The sequence below is a fragment of the Maniola hyperantus genome, chromosome 1 (assembly GCF_902806685.2).
Source record: "Maniola hyperantus chromosome 1, iAphHyp1.2, whole genome shotgun sequence".
Lineage (NCBI taxonomy): Eukaryota > Metazoa > Arthropoda > Insecta > Lepidoptera > Nymphalidae > Maniola > Maniola hyperantus.
In genome coordinates, this window is record NC_048536.1 from 4,457,193 (window position 1) to 4,477,423 (window position 20,231).

At 37.3% G+C, this 20,231-nt stretch overlaps 1 protein-coding gene across 1 annotated transcript in view; it reads left to right on the plus strand.

Annotated features, from left to right (window-relative positions):
* The window catches only part of Wnt10 (Wnt oncogene analog 10), a 42,745-nt gene that overhangs the window by 2,980 nt on the left and 19,534 nt on the right, over positions 1 to 20,231 (plus strand). Inside the window, exon 2 of the mRNA XM_034968408.2 lies at positions 11,003 to 11,250. Coding sequence (XP_034824299.1) covers positions 11,003 to 11,250 — 248 coding nt within the window. The remainder of the gene's footprint in view (positions 1 to 11,002; positions 11,251 to 20,231) is intronic.

A 20,231-nucleotide genomic window follows, 5' to 3' on the forward strand; every position in this document is an offset into this window, starting at 1 on the left:
ACTAATAATTAGTATTTTCAACTTTCGAAGTGAGTGACTATATCAAGTGGGGTAGGTATCATATGAAAGGTCTTTATCTGTACATTCTAAAACAGATTTTTATTTATTTTTATGCATCATAGTTTTTGAATAATCGTGCAAAATGTCGAAAAAATACGACTGTATTACGGAACCCTCATTGCGCGAGCCTGACTCGCACTTGGCCGGTTTTTTATAATGTTTCCTACCAATTGTCATGTGCGGATTGGTAGACTTCACACACCTTTGAGAACATTATGGAGAACTATCAACTATCAGGCATGCAGGTTTCCTTACGATTTTTTCCTTCACCGTTAAAGCAAGTGATATTTAATTACTTAAAACGTACATAGCTCCGAAAAGTTAGAGGTGCGTGCCCGGGATCGAACCTCCGACCTCCGATTAGAAGTCGGATGTTCTAACCGCTTTTTTTTTTTTTAAAGAATATTAGCCATTTTAAATGACTAATATTCCCCTTTCTTCTCCAATTAAGCGTCAAGCTTGTGCTAGGAGTAGGTACGACAATAGTGAAACGGGCGGGGTTTGAACCGTCGACCTTTCGGTCTAGCGATTAGTAGCTAACGCTATCTAGATTCTTTACCGCTGCGTACCTTTCAGTAGGTAATAATAATGAATATTGAATAAATAACCGCAATGAATGTAACGAATAGCAAACGATTGAGTTATTGCCTCCAGCGAGGCGTGCAATTGACTTAATTTCAATATTTACTATAATGTACCTATTTACTTAGAGATCCTGAACCTTAAATCAATCACTTCTAGTAGGTACCTACTTACATATTAGCTTATGCTCGCGACTTCGTCCGCGTAGTAGTGCAAATTTAAACACCTATTTCACGCCCTTAGGGGTTGAAGTTTCAAAAATCCGTTCATAGCACATATTGTCTACGTCATTACAGCTATCTGCGTGCTAGCTGTGCATTGGTAGATGAAGCAGTCAGTCAGCCAATCAGTCAGTCAGCTTTTTCTACCAATTACAACCCGGGTATGTTTAAAACAAGATTGAATAGGCATATTCTAGGAAAACACGTCTCATCTTAGCCCACATCATCGTTTACCAATATTTAAAAAAAAAAAGTTTGATGTTTCGGGAGAAAAAGTAGCATATGTCCGGTCTGTCTCCAGGATGCAAGTTATCGCTGTAAAAATGTTGTCAAAATAGGACGGTGATGCTACGGCAATCCACTGTATCTTTTTAGAAATTAATCGGCAGCTTAATTTACTGAATTTCCTTTTTGTAATGCACACTGTAATCATTATGACGTCATGAAGCTTCTATAGAATACAAAAAGTGCATTTTTAAAGTTCTGTAACCGAAAGGTGCCAACGGGACAATATTAATAAGACTCCACTGTCAGTCCATCCGTCCGTCCGTCTGTCTGTCAGCGGGTTTCGTGAACCTGTAATTGAAGGTAGGGAATTGAAATTTGTACAGAATGTCTATTTCTATTGCCGCTATAACAACAAATAATAAAGATTTCAAAATGCCGCCATGAAAATTAAAAAGTGTTTTTTCTTGTGTGGAACCCTTCGTGGGAGAGTCCGAGTCGCACTTGACTGATTTTTAGGGTTCCGTACCTCAAAAGGAAAAACGGAACCCTTATAGGATCACTTTGTTATCTGTCTGTCTGTCAAGAAACCTACAGGGTACTTCCCGTTGACCTAGAATCATGAAATTTGGCAGGTAGGTGGGTCTTATAGCTGGCTTCAGGGCAAAAATCTGAAAACCGTGAATTTGTGGTCACATCACACAAAAAAAAAATTGTGGTCATGAACTAATAATTAGTATTTTCAATTATCAAAGTAAGATAGCTATATCAAGTGGGGTATCATATGAAAGGGCTTCGCCTGTGGATTCTAAAACAGATTTTTTTTTATTTATGAATCATAGTTTTTGATTTATCGTGCAAAATGTCGAAAAAATATGACTGCACTACGGAACCCTCGGTACGCGAGCCTGACTCGCACTTGGCCGGTTTTTGTAAAGAAGCGCAACAATTTTTATGTAGCAGGAATACATTGATTTCACCCACGCCTTAGCGTGTTCAATAATAATAGCCATAAATGATAAAACAAAATTATCTATATGGAACTAGTGTACTAATGGACAGAATACCTTTATCTCTACGGTAATTTAGATACGCTTAATTGTGCTCAATTTATTAACTCCCATTCGAATAGAGGATAACAGCAACTATAGCTCTAAAGCTTACTCGGTTGGAGACTGGAGTCAAAATACCTATTTGAGGACTCATGTTAATATTAAAACAAATCCTATTTATTTATCTATCAGATGATGCCTGCAATTTAGTTCGCGTGAATTTAGGTTTTTAAAAAAATCCTTAGGAACTCTATGACTTTCCAGGATTAAAAGTGGCCTAGTTATATCCGTGTCTGAGATGCAAGCTCTCTCTGCAGCTTTCATCAAAATCAGTGAAGCGGATAGAAAAGGACACACTTAATACAGAAAGATACACTTTCCCATATATCTATCTGATATTGTTTTTGGATTTGTTTTGGATTAATTTTGTAAATAAGTAGATAAGCTGACTCACCCGGCCTATGCTCGCGTGGAATTTCTGAAAATCCATAATTTTTTGTGGGTCTACGTTACGAGGAAAGCCTGCATGCCAAGTCGCAAGTTTCTAGATTCAGTGGTTTAAACTGTAGATATATTGATAAGTCAGTCAGTCAGTTTTTCCTTTTGTGAGTATACACTTAGAGGTAGGTAACTGATCCGCTCTAGCTTCGCTTGAGTGGAATTTCTGAAAAGTATAATCAGACAAGACTAATCAAAAAGTTAAAGCCTAAAATTATTCACAGTAGGTAGGTACGCGCACAATATCCTAAGAAAAGTTAGTTTTCTTCGACATGCTCGCGGTTGTTAAGGCCCACTTGCACAATGTACCTAATGCTGTTTTTTGGCAAGAGCACAATGCGGTTGCCAAAGAGTGACAGCATTATATAAATCAGGGGGGCACGGCAGTGCCCCGATAAGACGAGCCATTAATATGTCCGTTTAAAAGTGTGCTTGCGCAGGTGCGCATAAATTGACCCAAGCCATTTAAGATGTGTGAACGAATGTCGAGCATTGCTACCTAGACTATGCTTTAATTGACGCTTGTTCGTCAATCTTGTATTATCGTCATGGGAAGCCCGTTTAAGGAAATGGTCCATAATAAAATCAAACTTGTATACTAACAAGAAACATTAAACCAATTCGACTATAAAAAGCGCAATCTATTTAACAAGTTCACAAGTTTATTTATTAGTGATTTGATTTCAAAAGATCTTCTTGAACACAATTTTTAAAAACGCATGTTTTACTGTAAATAAAGGCAAAATGGGTTGCACAATAGGTACAGGACTTGTTAATTTTGGATCATAATATCTTTAACCATCATGGAGGTGTGCAGACTAACTTATGCAACCCACTTTGTTTTTTTATTGGTGGGCAAAGTTAAACCCTAACTGTAACGTAACTTTAATCACCTGTCATGCAACTGGACCGTATAGTAATGAATAATTACGGCTGGCGTATTTAACAAATTAAAATTCCAGATCTTCAAAGTCCTGATTAAAGATAATATGTAACCTTCCATATATACATTATATAAGTAGTAGGGCCCTTTAAAACTAAATATAACTCCTAAGTAGAGTCCTTTATCAAGCTATTAACTCTGAAGCTCGAGGCATTTTTAAATGCATTATCCCTCTTAATTCACAAAGCGATACAGAAAGGATAGCTTTAATCGATTCAACTAATTGCGTATATTGGTAACACTTTTAAGGGATTCTACAAATTATGTACACAGTAGGTACTTAGTTTATCTGCGTTAATATATTATAGCGTAGAGTCGGTCTGTTGTTAGTTTACTTAAGACTCTTTCGCGTTTTTTTAAATACCTCTACGAAATCTACAACGTACCTACCTTGATATATTGAGAAAAATTTCCGTCTGATTTTTTTCTTCCTTAGCATTTTAAAATGGAGAACTTTTCAAAGGAAAATTAATTATTACCTAACGAATAAGAAAACTGCGAGATTTCTACCGAAATTAAGAGAGGAAAGTTCTGCCTTTTAAAAAAACTCTTTGGAAAGAGAAGATCATAAATTTCTCATCATAATTACATAAAGGTACCTACAACGATAATTTAAAGTAAATAAAATAAAAGTACCTAATGCATACTTATTAGGATATGACTAAAATTTTCAGAAACTTTAAATTCTTGTTTCTCAAAAATAGTTGGAAATATTATGTTTTCCAACTATTTCTGAGTTCCAAATTCGAGAAAATCTAAAATAAAATTTTGAATAAATACATATTATTTCTAAGCACAGATAATTTTATTTCGTGTAATGGTATTATCAAAAGCTTGTAAAAAGCCAAAGTTACATAGAGTTCAACGACATAGCGGCTGTTCTTTTATATTAATTAGATATTTAATTATAGTTTTCATTGCAGATACCGTCTATATTTTATTAGTGGCGGAGTTTCTTGCTTTTTCTTATGTATTTAAAGAAAAACACGCGAATCCGAGCCGGTTCGCTAGTGCCGTATGTACATTATAAGCTGAGCAAATAGGTACCAAGCACGGGTACACATTGTTGGAACATGGAATTTCAATCAGACCGTTCTGTGCACAATAAAAATAGCATATTTGCATACCACTTCACGCGACTCTAGCTTTTCATGAAAGGGGTATAAAGATGATTATTGTGTAGCCAGTTTTAGTTGGAGTCTTTATGCACGCGCGGGTTAGAGAAGAGAAAAGTATTTGCAGAATTGTCGGCATGCAGAGAGAAGCAACGCAAGTAGCTGTAATTTGTATTGAAATAACCTTTCTGAATGAGTATCGTAGCATTTCATCGGGCGGCCCCGACATTGGATTTATTATTTTTTACTGGCTCGGGTCTTAAAGCACGAAATTATTGTTTTTATCTCGTCGGATGGAATTTTCGAAGCAATTATATTAAGCTCAGGCTGGAGTTTTAATTGGATCACCGAGTTTAACGACTTGTTGGAAAAAGCTGTTAGCTGCTGGTTAATTCCCTTCCGAGGGGCGATTTGTGCTGAAAAACTAATTTTATCTTACAACATACACAAATCACGGTGGCAAAGTTTAGTTGGCAAAGTGCGCACTTTATTTTATTGTGGGTAATTCAATGTTAAACTGCTATCATAATTTCGGTCTTGGTTGCGAGGTCTCTACATTTATTACTGTCCTTACACGTTTGGACAACTTATCTGGCGTAAATTTCACCTTGAAAGCCCCATTTCTACTTTTATATTGATGACAGGTTTGCGTTTTCCTTGACTACCATAATATTATAAGCCTGTATAGTGAAACGCCCTGACCTAGTAGTAAAACGTCAGATTTTTACATTTCATCCGTTCTACCTACAATAATAATGTTGTTTGGATCGTTTGTGTCTATACTAACTTGGTCTACGTGACTAAACGTGAGCCTATATAGAAATAAATAAATAATAAGTACTTAAACAATCTAGCCTGGAATCAACCCGGGATCTCCTAGGTATATCGAAGGTAATGATGCGCCACATTTTTTTTCGATTTTTTATCTTGATAGTTTTACGAGGCTTTTAGTTGACCTACGTACAATGCCAGCCCTTTCGTTACACATAAAATCAAAAGTGATTTAAATAAAAAAAAACATCAATTAAGTAGGTAGGTACTGGTAGGTACCTAGGTACCCTGTGCTTTTCCTTCAAAATTCAGACTTCGATACATAAATAAATTCAATTCCAAAGCAACTAAAATTTTTATTCATTCACCCTACAAAAATCGCGATACATATAAAACAACATATAATTAGGACATAACTAGCACCTACTTTCAACAACACTATTTACAAGGTTAAAGAATAATTTGAAGCTCCAGAAACTACGTTACAGCCCACAGATTGTTTAATTTTGGTTTGTGTCCGTTACAGATTCTACCAAAAACGTCTTTTAAGTAGAGATGGGCACCGTGGCATTTATGAATAATTTTCATTTAGTAAAATTTTTTTCGTCCCAGTAATTTCAATTTCACTCGTGATTGCAATTAGGTAGAATAGTTTGCTATATTAATTTTATTTTGGAATTATGTTTAAGATCAATAGCGCTGATATTTTACAGGTGGCTTTTCACGGAAAATTATTTTTTACTATACTTATTAATAATTTAATTAGATATTTTGCTACACGAAGCGATGTGCAAGTGTTCTCGCTTTCACAATCTTTAGCGTATTAGCTTAGGTCAAAGACCATGTGCGCGTTAAATTAAAAAAATAAATTGGGATTAAATATACCTACCTAGTAATTTTCTAACTCAGTGAGATTATGCATCGTGACATTTCACAAGCTACTTTAGTAAGGTAGAGCGAGTGGCTAATGCTACATTATGAAAAAAAAGCTTTTTACGTGATTTTTAATTGAGACTTTTGAAATGGTCCATCTCTTTCTAATTTTGTGAGATTTTGCTTCGTGATTTTTTCACAAGTTACTTTATGCTAGTGCATATTGTCACGTTATGAAAAGGCTTTTCATGTGATTTTTAACATGAGGCCTATAAAATGGTCCATCTCTCTACGTTTGTGTATAGTTTAAGATGTGTACACATCTATTTAACTTCCAAGAACTAGCTCCATCTGTTATCAGTTAATTGCGCTTTGGAAAGTGTCGTGATACAAAGAGTTGAAAGCTAATATTTCGATGGATGAAAGCTAAATGCTGGGTTCCGTGTGTTTTTACATATAATTTTATGTAGTAGTTAAATGGTTAGTTAGGTAGGTAATATATTTTATGGACACATAGTTTGAAAATGATTTGAGTAAGTACGTAACTTTACGCAATGATTGATGTAGCTTTTCCTCAACTGATCTCTATCATGCGCTATCAGACCTAATTAATTTAGTCATTTAATTTTAACTTAGAAGTTGGCATCACTACCCTTAATATAAATCACTACTATTAATATAAATGCGAAAGTGTGTTTGTCTGTTGGTTTGTTCTTCAAACACGCCGCAACGGAGCAACGGATTGACTTGATTTTTACATGAATATCGTTGAAAATCTGGAGGTCATTATTTTCTGCCGCGTAGGTACTATGCAGTATAAGTACTTACTCAAAAAGCTGTGATGCCTAGAGGCTAGGACGTCCGCCTTCTAATCGTAGGTCGGGGGTTCGATCCCAGGCACGCACCTCTAACTTTTTGGAGTTAGGTATTTGCGTTTTAAGTAATTAAATGTCACTTGCTTTAACAGTGAAGGAAAACATCGTAAGGAAACCTGCATGCCTGAGAGTTCTCCATAATGTTCTCAAAGGTGTGTAAAGTCTACCAATCCGCACATGGCCAGCGTGGTAGACTATGGCCAAAACCCTTCTCACTCTGAGAGGAGACCCGTGCTCTGTAGTGAGCCGGCGATGGGTTGATCATGATGATGATGATGACTATACTTACTAGGCTATCACAGCTTTCAACCATAACATTTACGGAATACTAAACGCATTCATAACAAAAGACAAACACCGTTTTCCGTCTTTACATAACTGTGTAAGTTATCTCGTTACCTTCCCACGCTCAGGAACGCCGCTGTCATTAAAGGGTTGCGACGAGCGACTCGTTTAATGATCTTAATGATACGCACCCGCCTTTACAATCATTGTATCATTTTTGCATTGCGATGTTGTTATTTTGATTAACATTCAACACCTCCGCTGTTTTATGTTGGGTTGATTTTTGATTGCTCTACAACGACGCCTATACCCAGTTGGTTTAGTCTAATAAGCTAAGCTGATTCCTAGTTCCATGAGTCTAGGGGCTATTTTAATTGGCTATGGATCGTGAGGCCTGACAAGGCAAAGTTTTCCCGCCATAAATTCTGAGTAGCGACCCGGAGTTGGAAAAGGCGGTTGGTTGGCGAAAAACACGTAGGTAAAGCCGTTTGTTCTGCGCTTGATCTCTCGAACTCTGGTCGCCTCGAATTACTTCGAAATAAACAACGTAGTTTTGATTTTTGGCACATACTTATGTTCCTTTATGCCCTCAGACATTTATCTTCAAAGTCCTAGGACTTCGGCTTCCCCCCCTTTTCCCCTCAAATTTCTCTCCGGCCGTGGTTTTGCGTGATTTTCACAAAAAGTCTCCACTCAAGGACCTTACGGCTCAACGATCATCGCCTCTACGACAGGCATGCTCTGCCCACGTAATTCAAATAATGTTTTAAAATAAGCGTAGATACCTACATACTTTCAAATTTTGCGGCTGGGAGCTTTTCAGTAATATTTACCTTAGGTATACCTACGAGAAGATAATAATTTAGGTATATCGTACTACTTAAAATGATTTTTTTAGTAACTTAACATTTCCGTATATTATTATTCACAAACGTATAACAAGATAAACTAGTGTGAATCACGCGCTGACATGACCGCCCGGTCATCAGATCAACGATAACTTGATGTTTTAAAATGTTTTTGTATTTTTTCATAAAAGAGGATATGGATTAATATAATAACTAGCTTATGCTCTACACTACTATGTGGACTATAACCCCATTTTCACCCCCTTATCTCCTCCTTTCTTAGCAGATGCCACGTACACGAAGAAATATATTTTAGTTTGTATCTCGCCAAACTGCACAGCAATTTGTTAGCGAATTCGTACTCAAAAAGGGCACCGAGAAATGAGTGGAGGATGAATAAATAAAAATAATGGAACGTTCTACCACCCAATCAAAGTAACTTATTTAGATAACTTCTACCAAGAATTCCTCGCCCAATAATAACGAGAAACAGTCCCGATATGAAATTATTAATTAAAATACTCCAAATAATTCCAACATGAAATACTTTGGAATATTTTCAAAATATTTGTTCAAACTCGGGAGCGAATACAAATTGTTTCATTAATGAAATATCTAAGGCGCGTGTGATAACATCGATTTAAATAAATTAGAGTGCAAGAGACAACCTGCCAAAAGCTTTTAATTATAATAAATAGTTATAAGTATATGTAGTTACCTACTGTTTCATTAGGCGACTCGTGAGGTAGAACCCGAGTACTGGCAGGGGAGAGGGGAGGCGGGAGAGGGGGGAGGGGGGGGGGGGGTGACTGTTGACGTAACAAGCCGCTGAATTAAAAACACGACTGCCCTACCAAAAATGAACAATTTTTTTCATCATATAGATTTAACAAAAAATTATAGTCACTATAGTAATTATAGTTATAGTATTATAGTCTAAATGCCTGAACAGATTTGAATATATGGAGTATTGTTAAAATCCTTACATCATAACAAATGATGTAAGGATTCTAACAATACTCCATACATTCAAATCTGTTCAGGCATTTAGAAGCTATGGTAGAATAAAGAAACGCACATACATGAACCCTGAAACATTAGGTGCCTACACTCATTTTTGGGCAGTTGTATATAACGCTCAAGCTGATGAAAATGCTCAGCACTCAGCACTCCAGCGGATCTCTTTATTTCTGACAGACCTGTAGGATAACCATATTTACGGGCACCTCATCGAGTCGTAACTTGTACGCGCCTTGTAGGGCGCGTTTGGAACCCTCGTAGCTTTAGTTTTAAGTTCGCGTAAAAATTATTACCACTATAATATCATCAACTTACAATTAATGCAAACCGACAATCCAAAAGCGTATTTTTTACCTACTTTGAATAAACGTTTTGACTTTGACTTTGACTTGTAAGGCTTTAGATTGAGGTTTCAAGGTGCTGAAGGAAAGCAGTCCAGCTGTAGACTTGACTATTGGTTGACTTGACAATGACGTGATAGCATGACGTTTATAAATTAATAATACCATAGAGATAGTATACATTCATCTAATCATATATCATTCATCTAAGAATAATATGAACTTAGCTTCGCTAAAACAAAGTCACAAATTTCTTTTAATTGTGTATTCGGAATCCGAATACACAATTAAAAGAAATTTATTTCGGAAGTCACAGGGAATTTCTAGTACATTCTTCTTCTTCTTGAAATGCCGTCTCCTATTGGAGGTTGGCAATCATTAGGGCTATCTGCACCTTGGACACTGCTGCGCGGAAAAGAGATCAGGTACTCTTCCCGTACTATTGGCGTAAATTCTTTAGCCACGATGTTCTTCGGCCGGGTGGTTTTCTGCCGGCTAGTTTCCCCTGAATAATGAGCTGAAGGAGGCCGTATTTGCTATTTCTCATAATGTGGTCGAAGTAATCCAACTTCTGCGCTTTTATGGTCTTCAGGATTTCTAGTACATACCTACTCGTAAAGCTCTTTATAACATTGTCTCTCGAACTATTAATTAGGTATAACAAAATGTTATGAGCTTCCAATTAACGGTCAATTTCGGTGGACACGAAGCTCAGTGATATAATGGTGCATAATTAAAAGCCGGATAATTTAATTAGTGGTAGTTATTAGTGTTTTTGTTCCGCTAATTTTATTAAGTCCATTAGTAGGCACAAAAGGAAATCTTTTGTCAAATATTTATAGGTTAATAGCGAGCTTTTATCAACCTTTACCGCCGTACTCAGAGTCGCTTAATCATTACTTATGTTTAGTTAAAACGTAGACAGAGCTATATCTCTCACATAGTCTTGTTTTAACTCAATCTAAAAAACCTGTGAGGGCCAGACCTTCATTATTTTATAAAAGCTGAAAGTTTCTCTTATTACCTATTATTTGCCAAAGTCATTATAATCCAAACTTCATAGTCGCTGATCATTCCTTCCTATGTTGGGGACAATTTGCAGAGAAACTTTCACCTTTTATAAAATAACGAAGGTCTGGTCCTCACGGGCTTTTAGTCTATTAGACCATGGAGAAACATTTTTTTAAATTCTCACGGGATTTTTTAAAAACCTAATTCCACGCGGACGAAGTCGCGGCCATCAGCTAGTAAAAATAATTTAGAATTATTTTAACTGCGCTTCTTTGTTCACAGCTCAAGAGACAATATGCTTCCACACCATCTGAAACTCAGCTCTACTCTTACCTGTCGCCTTATTGGTGGGTTGACCAGAGAGCAAAGATCCGTGTGCCACGACTCCGCCGATACAGCAGCTATCGCCTTCGAGGGTCTACAGATGGCGGTCAAGGAATGCCAGCATCAGTTCCGCTGGCACAGGTGGAACTGTTCCAGTCTGCTGTCGAAAAGTTCCAATCCTCATACTAGTGCTATTATGAAGAGAGGTCAGTGAATGTTATTGAAACTTTGGTCCACGAGCTTTATGTACCTACCTACTACGCAGTACCTACACACTAATAGGTATATTATATTTCCATAACCTTAGATACATTTGAAAGTAATTTTCCAAAGAAAACCTACATGACATCACTACCATAATATAAATGCGGAAGTGTGTTGGTTTGTACTTCAATCACGCCGCAACGGAACAATAGATCAACGTGGTTTTTTGAATAGATGTAGCTAGGAACCTGGAGAGTGGTAGAGGCTACTTTTTATCGAGGAAAATCAAAGAGTTTCCACGAGATTGTTATATAAATCCAAGCCCACGCGGACGAAATCGCGGGCCTCAGCTAGTGATATAACAGATTATCAAAATGTCATGGCTGTAATAAACGCAGATGATTACTGTTTATTATTACTACTAGCCATTTACAATTACTACGTGTACCTACGTACCTACCTACGCCATACAAATTAACAAAAAGATCAGTAGAATTACTCCAAGCGCGACAAGCTTTGTAAGTCATATTAAACAAACGTTACTGAAGTCCAGAATAACTGCCACCAGAGCCGATTGTTTAATTATCCGGAGTAATAAAAGCTTCAAAACGACAATAAAAATACTTATTTATTTATGAAACCTTTGTCGCAAATTGGCCGCCGATGACTTTGTAGGCTTCATTGGGAACACGTAGGTGGCGGCAATTAACAACAAACCAGTCCCGAGGCGTAATTTCATATGAAAATTTTATTTATTAAAATAAAACGCAACTAAACATTCAAACCAATCGCGATCGGCCATTACAATCCGAATTTATTACGACGAAAAATTATACACGCATATTAAGAGCCCACCGGAGGGATCGCATTATATCGTGGTATTTACCGATGGCCGTACGTCTTTATGTCTGTATCGCCGGGTGTGAAAAGGCTTTGTCGATCTCGTTTTTTCCACAATCATCGCACACGTTGACGTGGAAATTTACGAGCGTGGAAGATGGCAGACAACAAATAATAAGACAGTCCTTGGTGGCCAGGTGGTGCCGCTCCCGCGCCCCGCGATTTCACGCTACGTGTGGGTCCGAGAACCCGCCGTGGCCTCGCCCCGCGCCATACTCCAATTAATATTTTTACTAGAGTTATCTCTACTGACTTTACTTCAATTTAATTTATAATGTTATCTACTTTATAATTTCTTTTTTATATCCGCCTCCTGATGAAAAATCCTCAGGAGACATGGCTTTTTTTAACTATACATATAGGCAGGTATAATTCGCGATAAGTCGATATGGCAATCGGGGTATGAGGCGGGGGAACGTAACGCACACCCGTACGTCACCCGCGCTATCACAAGGTTAGTGCATAGGCTGTGCGGGTGTGCGGGGCGTCCTCTTCGAAGTTGGATCGCGCCAGCCTCGAAGGTGCCTATTCACCCTCTTTAGCAGATATCAATATTACTTATAACAGCTACCGGTGAAAAAAGAAACCGGAAGGGTATTCCATATTCTAGCAGTGCGTATTATTAGGAACGACGAACCTCTTCGTACGAATCTGTGGAATTTCGACCTAAGTATACAATTAACTGAGTTAACTGAGTACAGACAGATCCAATGCGTTTTCTAGATTAGGCATACAGCAACAAGTTTTCTTATGTAAGTAAATATTTTAAAATAAGAATGATTGATACGCTTCCTCATCCGTTTATACAAAGTGGTAGACATAAGTTTGACATGGATAATGTTATTCGGGCCATTGTTCGCCAGACACTATTAGTTATTGGTAACCTCCGTAACGACACCTTCCGGCCCTTCAAATACACGACTCCGTTTAAATTGAAAAATTGTGAAAAAATAGCGTATCTAAACACTTTTAAACATCTTTCTTAACTCACCCATTGTTGGGAACCCGGATTGAAACGTCGGGCAAAAAAATCGAAGAACAAATCAAGAGACGCCTTTAAATAGGATAATGGCGATCGATGATCGACGAAGAAAGGTACCTAATAATGAGTCGGGTCCGTTGGATTTTTTAGTCGATCGTGTAGTGTAGACATATTGATGAAAGAGAGCTGGAATGGGATGATGGCATTCGGGATAGATCACGGGATTCGTTCCGCTTCCCCGCGATCGTCCACACGTTGTTAGCGCTCTCGTACGTGACGTTGGCACAATGCTGCGAGGACAATGTGGAGGACTTTACGAGCTGTGTGAGGCTAATGAGACGATTGTCGGAAAAGTATTCACCTCGGGCGTTAATAGTCGACGATGGGAGGCGAGATTAGCAGATGTCATGACGAAGCCGAATGTCGGCATGAGCGAGGGTGGCGGAGCGCGAGCCTCGATACAAATCTGACGAGCGCACGTGACCCGAATACGCGCCGCGAATGTGTCTTAAAAAGTGACATTTATTGGCATTTTATATCAACCACGTGTCAACAGGTGACGGAGTGGCGGCGACAAAGTATGATTATGAGGCTGCAAAAACGAGATGCGTCGTACGAGACGTCTTATCTGTCGGTGCGTCGTGGGAACTCTGTCAGGAAATATAGTGACGACTCCAATATCACGAATATCATCAGAACCACTTTATACTGGCATGAAAAAAATCCATAAGTACTAGTATTTGAAATGCGTAAAAGTGTCTGCCTGTCTGTCTGCTAGCTTTTTGTGGCCCATCCGTCTAACAAGTTTAGACGTACAGAGATAGTTGCATGATGCATCCTTTGGAAGAACATAGGCTACTTTTGATTCCGGAAAATCAAAGAGTTCCCACAGGATTTTTACAAAAGTTCAATTCACGTAGACGCCATTGCGGGAATCATCTACTAGCTCAAAGATAGCTTGCAGCCTGAAGATAGACATAGTAATAGGTAATTTTTATCCTGGAAAATCAAAGAGTTCTCACGGGGTTTTAAAAACCTCAATCCACGCGGACCATGTCGCGGGCTTCATATTCTAGTTATACTTAGTATAAAAGTGCAACATATTAGATATACTTAGCTTATACTTAAGTAGATATAAAATGTTAAGCTTCATCGGAAAAGTTTGCCAACACAGACCCGCTTGGCGACTTATTTTTATCGCGGTGGATGATCGAACATGAGCTACATGTTAATATGTATCACAAAAAAACATAACTTCATAATTCCAGTCTCAAATGGGATCTGTAATAAAGTTATTAGTTGTCCTAAAATAACAGTTTATGGAGTAAAATGAAGATGGAACGTGTCGAAATGTCTCAATGCCCAACCCTCTAATGGGCATGATAACATCTCTCTCACTGCGTTCCCAGATCGTGCTCCTTCAGATGCCTCTCAACTGTGAGAAAAAACACAAAAGGGACATAAAAATATGAATTTATCCAAAGCACTCCAATGGTCCTCGGTGTCCGACGTGACATGAAGTGGTTTTTTGTGTGACCTCTTTTGTTCGCGGTAAGATTACGATGTTGCCTTTTAAGAACTAATTACAGCGGTGGTGAGATTGCAGAATTAGAGATGCTTTTGATACTCAAACTCAAATTATTTATTCAGAATAGGTAAAACTTTACGCTTCCTGATTGTCAAATTTTTTATTTGTAAGATGATATAGTGGTCATAATTAATACGTATCTACTCAAAACTAAAGCTACGATGGTTCCAAACACGCCCAGGTCTGAGAAGAGCCCACAACAAACTCAGCCGGGTATTCTTTTTTAGAACTAAGTAATACAAAGCTGTTAAGCAACTCATTCCCAAGCTTTCTTATCATTCAAATAATCCTTTACATTGTAATAGGATTTTTTAATAAGTTTACGTTTTATGAAAACTTTGAACTTGTTGAGAGACATATAATAGGTATGTCTTCTGGAAGCTTATTATAAAAATGTATAGAATTAAAATATTTAGATTATAATATTATATTGAAATATTAAAATATATAGGTAGTTAGGTTAGCATTGGATTATAGTAATTAAAAAATCATGTTAGCGGGGATATTTTCAACTAGAATGATATTTATTTACATATAATTATTAATTATGGAGAAAGACATGAGAATGGTTAAAATGTTTGCGATATGGTAAGCTATAACCTTATGGTACTTATGACAAGGGAAGGCTGTATCACCGGACTGCATAGTTCGAAAAGCAGATCCATAGAGAAGAACCAGCAAAAACTCAAACTACCTACCTATATTATTATGACCTCTATGTATGTACCCTAACCGTGAGCGTTTCGGCGATTAGCGATTCGCAACACCAAGCCAGAGACCTGATTGGCTAATCATGGCTGCCACCTAAAAGCCTCTATAAAAAGATCTTCAGTTACATTCAGTGCATTGAAAGTAAAACATTTTTTTCTCACATAATACATGTTTGTGAAACCAATCGGTTTTTGAAGCAAACCACTGGGGAGGTCTTAATAAAACGTTTTTAAAAGTTTCCATGAATATTGTTCCCAAATACAGTTAATTTCCTCGCCAAAATCAGTGAAAATAAATGTGACTCCATTCATTTTTGGCACCAGATTTATAGCCTATCAAGTTCAAAGCGAGAATCAGTACCAAAAACTATTTAAAATAACAAAGTACTGAATCGTAAATTACGGCGACGACGTGCGCAGGAGTGGGCGCGATGGCGAGCGAACTGCGCGCGTGCGCCTCAAAAACTATGTTAAACATTGCGGAAAAAGTTGACCACCGCAAGGGCTATCAGAAAAACTTATCAATATGCGCATCCTATTAAATAAATGTCCACGTTCAACCGTACATTTTTAAATAAAGAATCGAAGATGAAAACAAAACGTTCAATATGATAATTAAAATTTGTATTTACTTAGGATCGCTGTGAATTTTTTTGCCGTCCGGCGCCGGGTTGCCTTACATGGCCTGAATGGTGATTTGCCAATTTAATCCACGGTTCGAGGAATCGAGCTGGCCTGCCATCGCGCCACTCGACTCGCCAGTCACCTGTCCTAGCGATGGACAGGATTTGTTTTTATCCCCATCCGCGTCTTACCCGATACCTAATTACACCTAAAACCACGAGCACAAAACACCACACACCGTATAACACCTAAACATTATGGTAATATTTTATTTATCAATTCGCATAAAAATTATACGAGCACCGAATTTCACTTGCAGAATCCGTGTATCGTAAATCGGAATCGGTTTTTCGTTCACAACTTTTATCGAAAATAATTACATGTCATGCATTATTGATACAAACTCGGGCAAAAAAAAGAGATGTACAAGTGTAAGGGAAGAATTTAAAATCTGTCACCCGTTCGAAATTCAGGGCATTCGGTTAAAAAAGTTACAAATGAACGAGCTGAATTCATTAGTGGAGATTTAAGTTCCGATGGAGGGAAATGGAACCGTATTGACTGATAAAATGGTATACATATGTTTATGTTTATATACAAACATGAGGATCATTCAATCTTGAATCTTTTCGCCACTGTGAGTTAGTGACAAACTCTCAAAAATCAGTTTCTGGTGTAGATTTATTTAACTTCGTCTGTCTATTGAATTCTTTGTTGACTTGTGTTCACTTTCATGTTTCACGGTCGTGGGTTTTCCTTACTGAAGGTACCTGTCCCTGCCCTTGCTGAATTTCGTCGTTATAAATTCATATTCTATCGACTTCCTTATTTTTACATTGTATCTGGGTTTTTCGGAGCTTTTGCCCAATATACTTCTTTATTTTTTTTAGACTCTTCTCAATAGGTATAAACATTATTTCATATTAATATAATTATTGTCCTAACTACTGATTTGATTTAAAGTGGTAATGGTTTTCCAATGGAATAGAAATTTCGTCCAAAGCAAACCTGCACCTGAATTATTGCACCAGAGGCGTATACCAATAACTCATTTTTAAATTCACACCTCACATTCTCTTTACAGCTACGGGTATGCTAAAAATCCTTTACAGCCTCCACAGATGCGCCAACAAGTCGGCTAATACATAGTAATTAAGTCGTCGGTTGAGTCGAGTCGTTTGCCAATCAGCCTATATGAAAATCTTTGCGAAAAATTTCGAACATTCCAAGTAGTAAAATCAAATAGAAGAATACTTTCTCTCTCATAGGAAAATATTATGATTTAAACTTGGACTCTTCAGGCTTCGCAGTTAGAAAACTTACCTTACTTAGATTTACTTCCTATGATGAGTGAAAAATACGAGCGTTTTAATCACAAGGCTATGGCAGCTTTTATCGAAAGTTTCCAAATAATTAATGAAATTGGATACTAAGTCGCGCTCAGCTAACCAATCTAAAACCTGGGGACGTACAGCTACTATACGCCTAATCAAGGTAATCCGACCTAAGCTGAAGTTGGATGTTGGCATATCTATAGATGCTTACAGTACCCAATTGCATAATTAATAATAAATCAAATTATCACACAATATAGAAACACCTTTTAACAGTCACGGAGCTTAGCGATAAATATACCAGATTTATATGTCATAGCTTGAGCAAACAAACAAACAGACACAAATAAATTCTTCAATAACAGTAAAAGGAAAGTCCTTAAATAGACTGAGAGCTGTTGGATAGAAACAGGTGTTATTTTGCGGAGCTCCATGATACACACGATTAAGTACTATTTGCTATAGTCATGGTAAAGCCGATAAATCTATATGGTGTAATGTGCAGTGCGAACTATGTATTTATGGATTCATAGTATTATTATCCCGTGACGGCTCCGACCATTTTGTTTTGATTGAAAAGATGTTTTTTTTTCATGAAAAACGGATCATGACCTGATCAATTGCTTATCTGAGCTATGTGTCGGCCACTGCCACTAGACAGCTTTGTCAATTCTTGAGCTATGCTGGTTTTTTTTTGCTCTTCTACGGATCTCATTCCTGATTTGATCACGTAAAGCATAGCTCCCTCCATCGCTGACATTTCAACGCAATAATTTCATGTATTCGAGCCACTGGCAATCTTACAACCATCTCAAAGACTAAGTCGAAATCATCAAAATCGATCAATGGAGCGTGCAATAAATCGTTTCGTATCCGATCTATCGCGTCTCAGTCGATCGACAAGTATAAATTTGTCACTGGTCTTTCGAAAAAAGCTGAGCGAGTTTATAAATAAACAATAACATACCCCTATTTGGTCTGGACACCGTAACATTCGATGGTCCGTGGTCGATTTCGAACGATAGTGTAGAGGCCAGTTTATGTTATACGACTTTTAGATGGCCAATGGGGCCGATTCTCTAGGCGGTTTTCTAATTTTAAAATGTCTAATATTAGACTTAGAAAGGTGTGTTATTCTGAAAACCCACTTAAATGACAGGTCTAACCTAAAATTGAATTTGACAGCACTAAACTATTCAATTTAGATTTTAAAGAGCAAAAGTTATTCTGTTGCACGAACTAAATGCCTAAATTAAGAAACGTCAACCTAAAATTTTCTAAAATTAGAGTGGACCTCGCGAGGTGCCCACTAAATTTAAAGAGTCTGCTTAAATGGCAAAATGGACGTGTTTTGAAAGAAATATTTTTATTTGAGTTTAGAATTGTTATATTTAAGATAAAAAAAGTATCTTTTAAGTGTTTTAATTTAATTTAAACTTTATAAAATGGAAATATACGTGGTTTCTCTGGCTCGTCGTTAATTCACAAAAAATAATTAGGTTGGTTATCTACTTTGTTGTCTAAGAGTATCAGACACCTCCACAGACATCCTGGCGGCTTCAGCAAGGCAAACCTAAGATCCTTAAGTCTCCTTATTTCTTAACTAGCAAGTGGCAGCTGTTCGAAAATCCTGTGGGACTAGGATACTTTTCTGTAGGTACTTAGCTTACCTACCTACCTAATAAAAGTAGCCTATAAGTATATCCTTCACTAGTATGTGTCCTTGTGAAAAATCTCTGTGCCCAACTAGGTTAGATGCATAAAGGAACATACCCAGAGACAAAAACTTGCATAGGTAGCTACCTAAATATTAGTGTGAACATAAATCTTTGCCAATTAGGTATGCCAAGGTAAAACTTGATGCCTTGTTATCATTATCAATGAGATTAATTCCTACTACCTACTACTTATTGCTAAACATATCAAAAATAAAGCAGAATAAGTGTGGTGGTAGAGTAGGTACTTATAATAAAGTTTAAGTTCTAAAATCTTAATGAGTTCACCTAAAGGTTTATTTATAGGCTAAATTAACAGATTTTACATTTAGTTATGTCTTATACTTACATACCCCTAGTATTGAACTAAGTACTTGAGTAGTACCCAGTTACTTCTTTATTTTCAACTCAGTAGATACCTGCTTGAAAGACTACCTATTACATGCATAAGTAGGTACTTATACTAGCTACAGTACAGTATAGATAACTACAACTAACTGACATAGCCTGGGTTCACTTTAATCATCTGATAAGTTTTAGTTGAGAAGTACCTAGTAGATACATCTTGTAATTCCTAAACATATCATGATAGGATCTTGTTGAGTTTACCTATATAGGTATACCCATACCCATATGGGTATACCTATATAGGTATACCCATACCCATATGGGTATCACATTTCAGGTTAACTAGCTGACCTGCCTGAGTTGTACCTGCCCCAGCTTTGTTCGGGTGGAATAAGTACCTATGTAAGTATCTGAAAATTATGTCGTAGTGGTCTATATAGGTACTTAAAGTAAACGTTCCTTACATGCAAATTCTCAAGTTTTTAAACTCAGCAGCTTAATAAATTACTAGACTCAGGAGTCAGCAGCTTATATGCTGATGTCAGTCAGTCAGTTTATATTTTTACATTTACATAATATGTACAGAAGAGAGAGAGAAAAGCTAGGACTTCTCCATAACATCCTCAAAAATGTGTGAAGTCTGCCAATCCGCACTTGGTCAGTGTGGTAGATTATGGCCAAAACACCTTATTCGGAGAGGTGACCCGTGCTCAGTAGTAGTGACCCGGCGATGGATTGATAATGATGATGATGATGATGATGTACTGACCTAGCTACCTGCC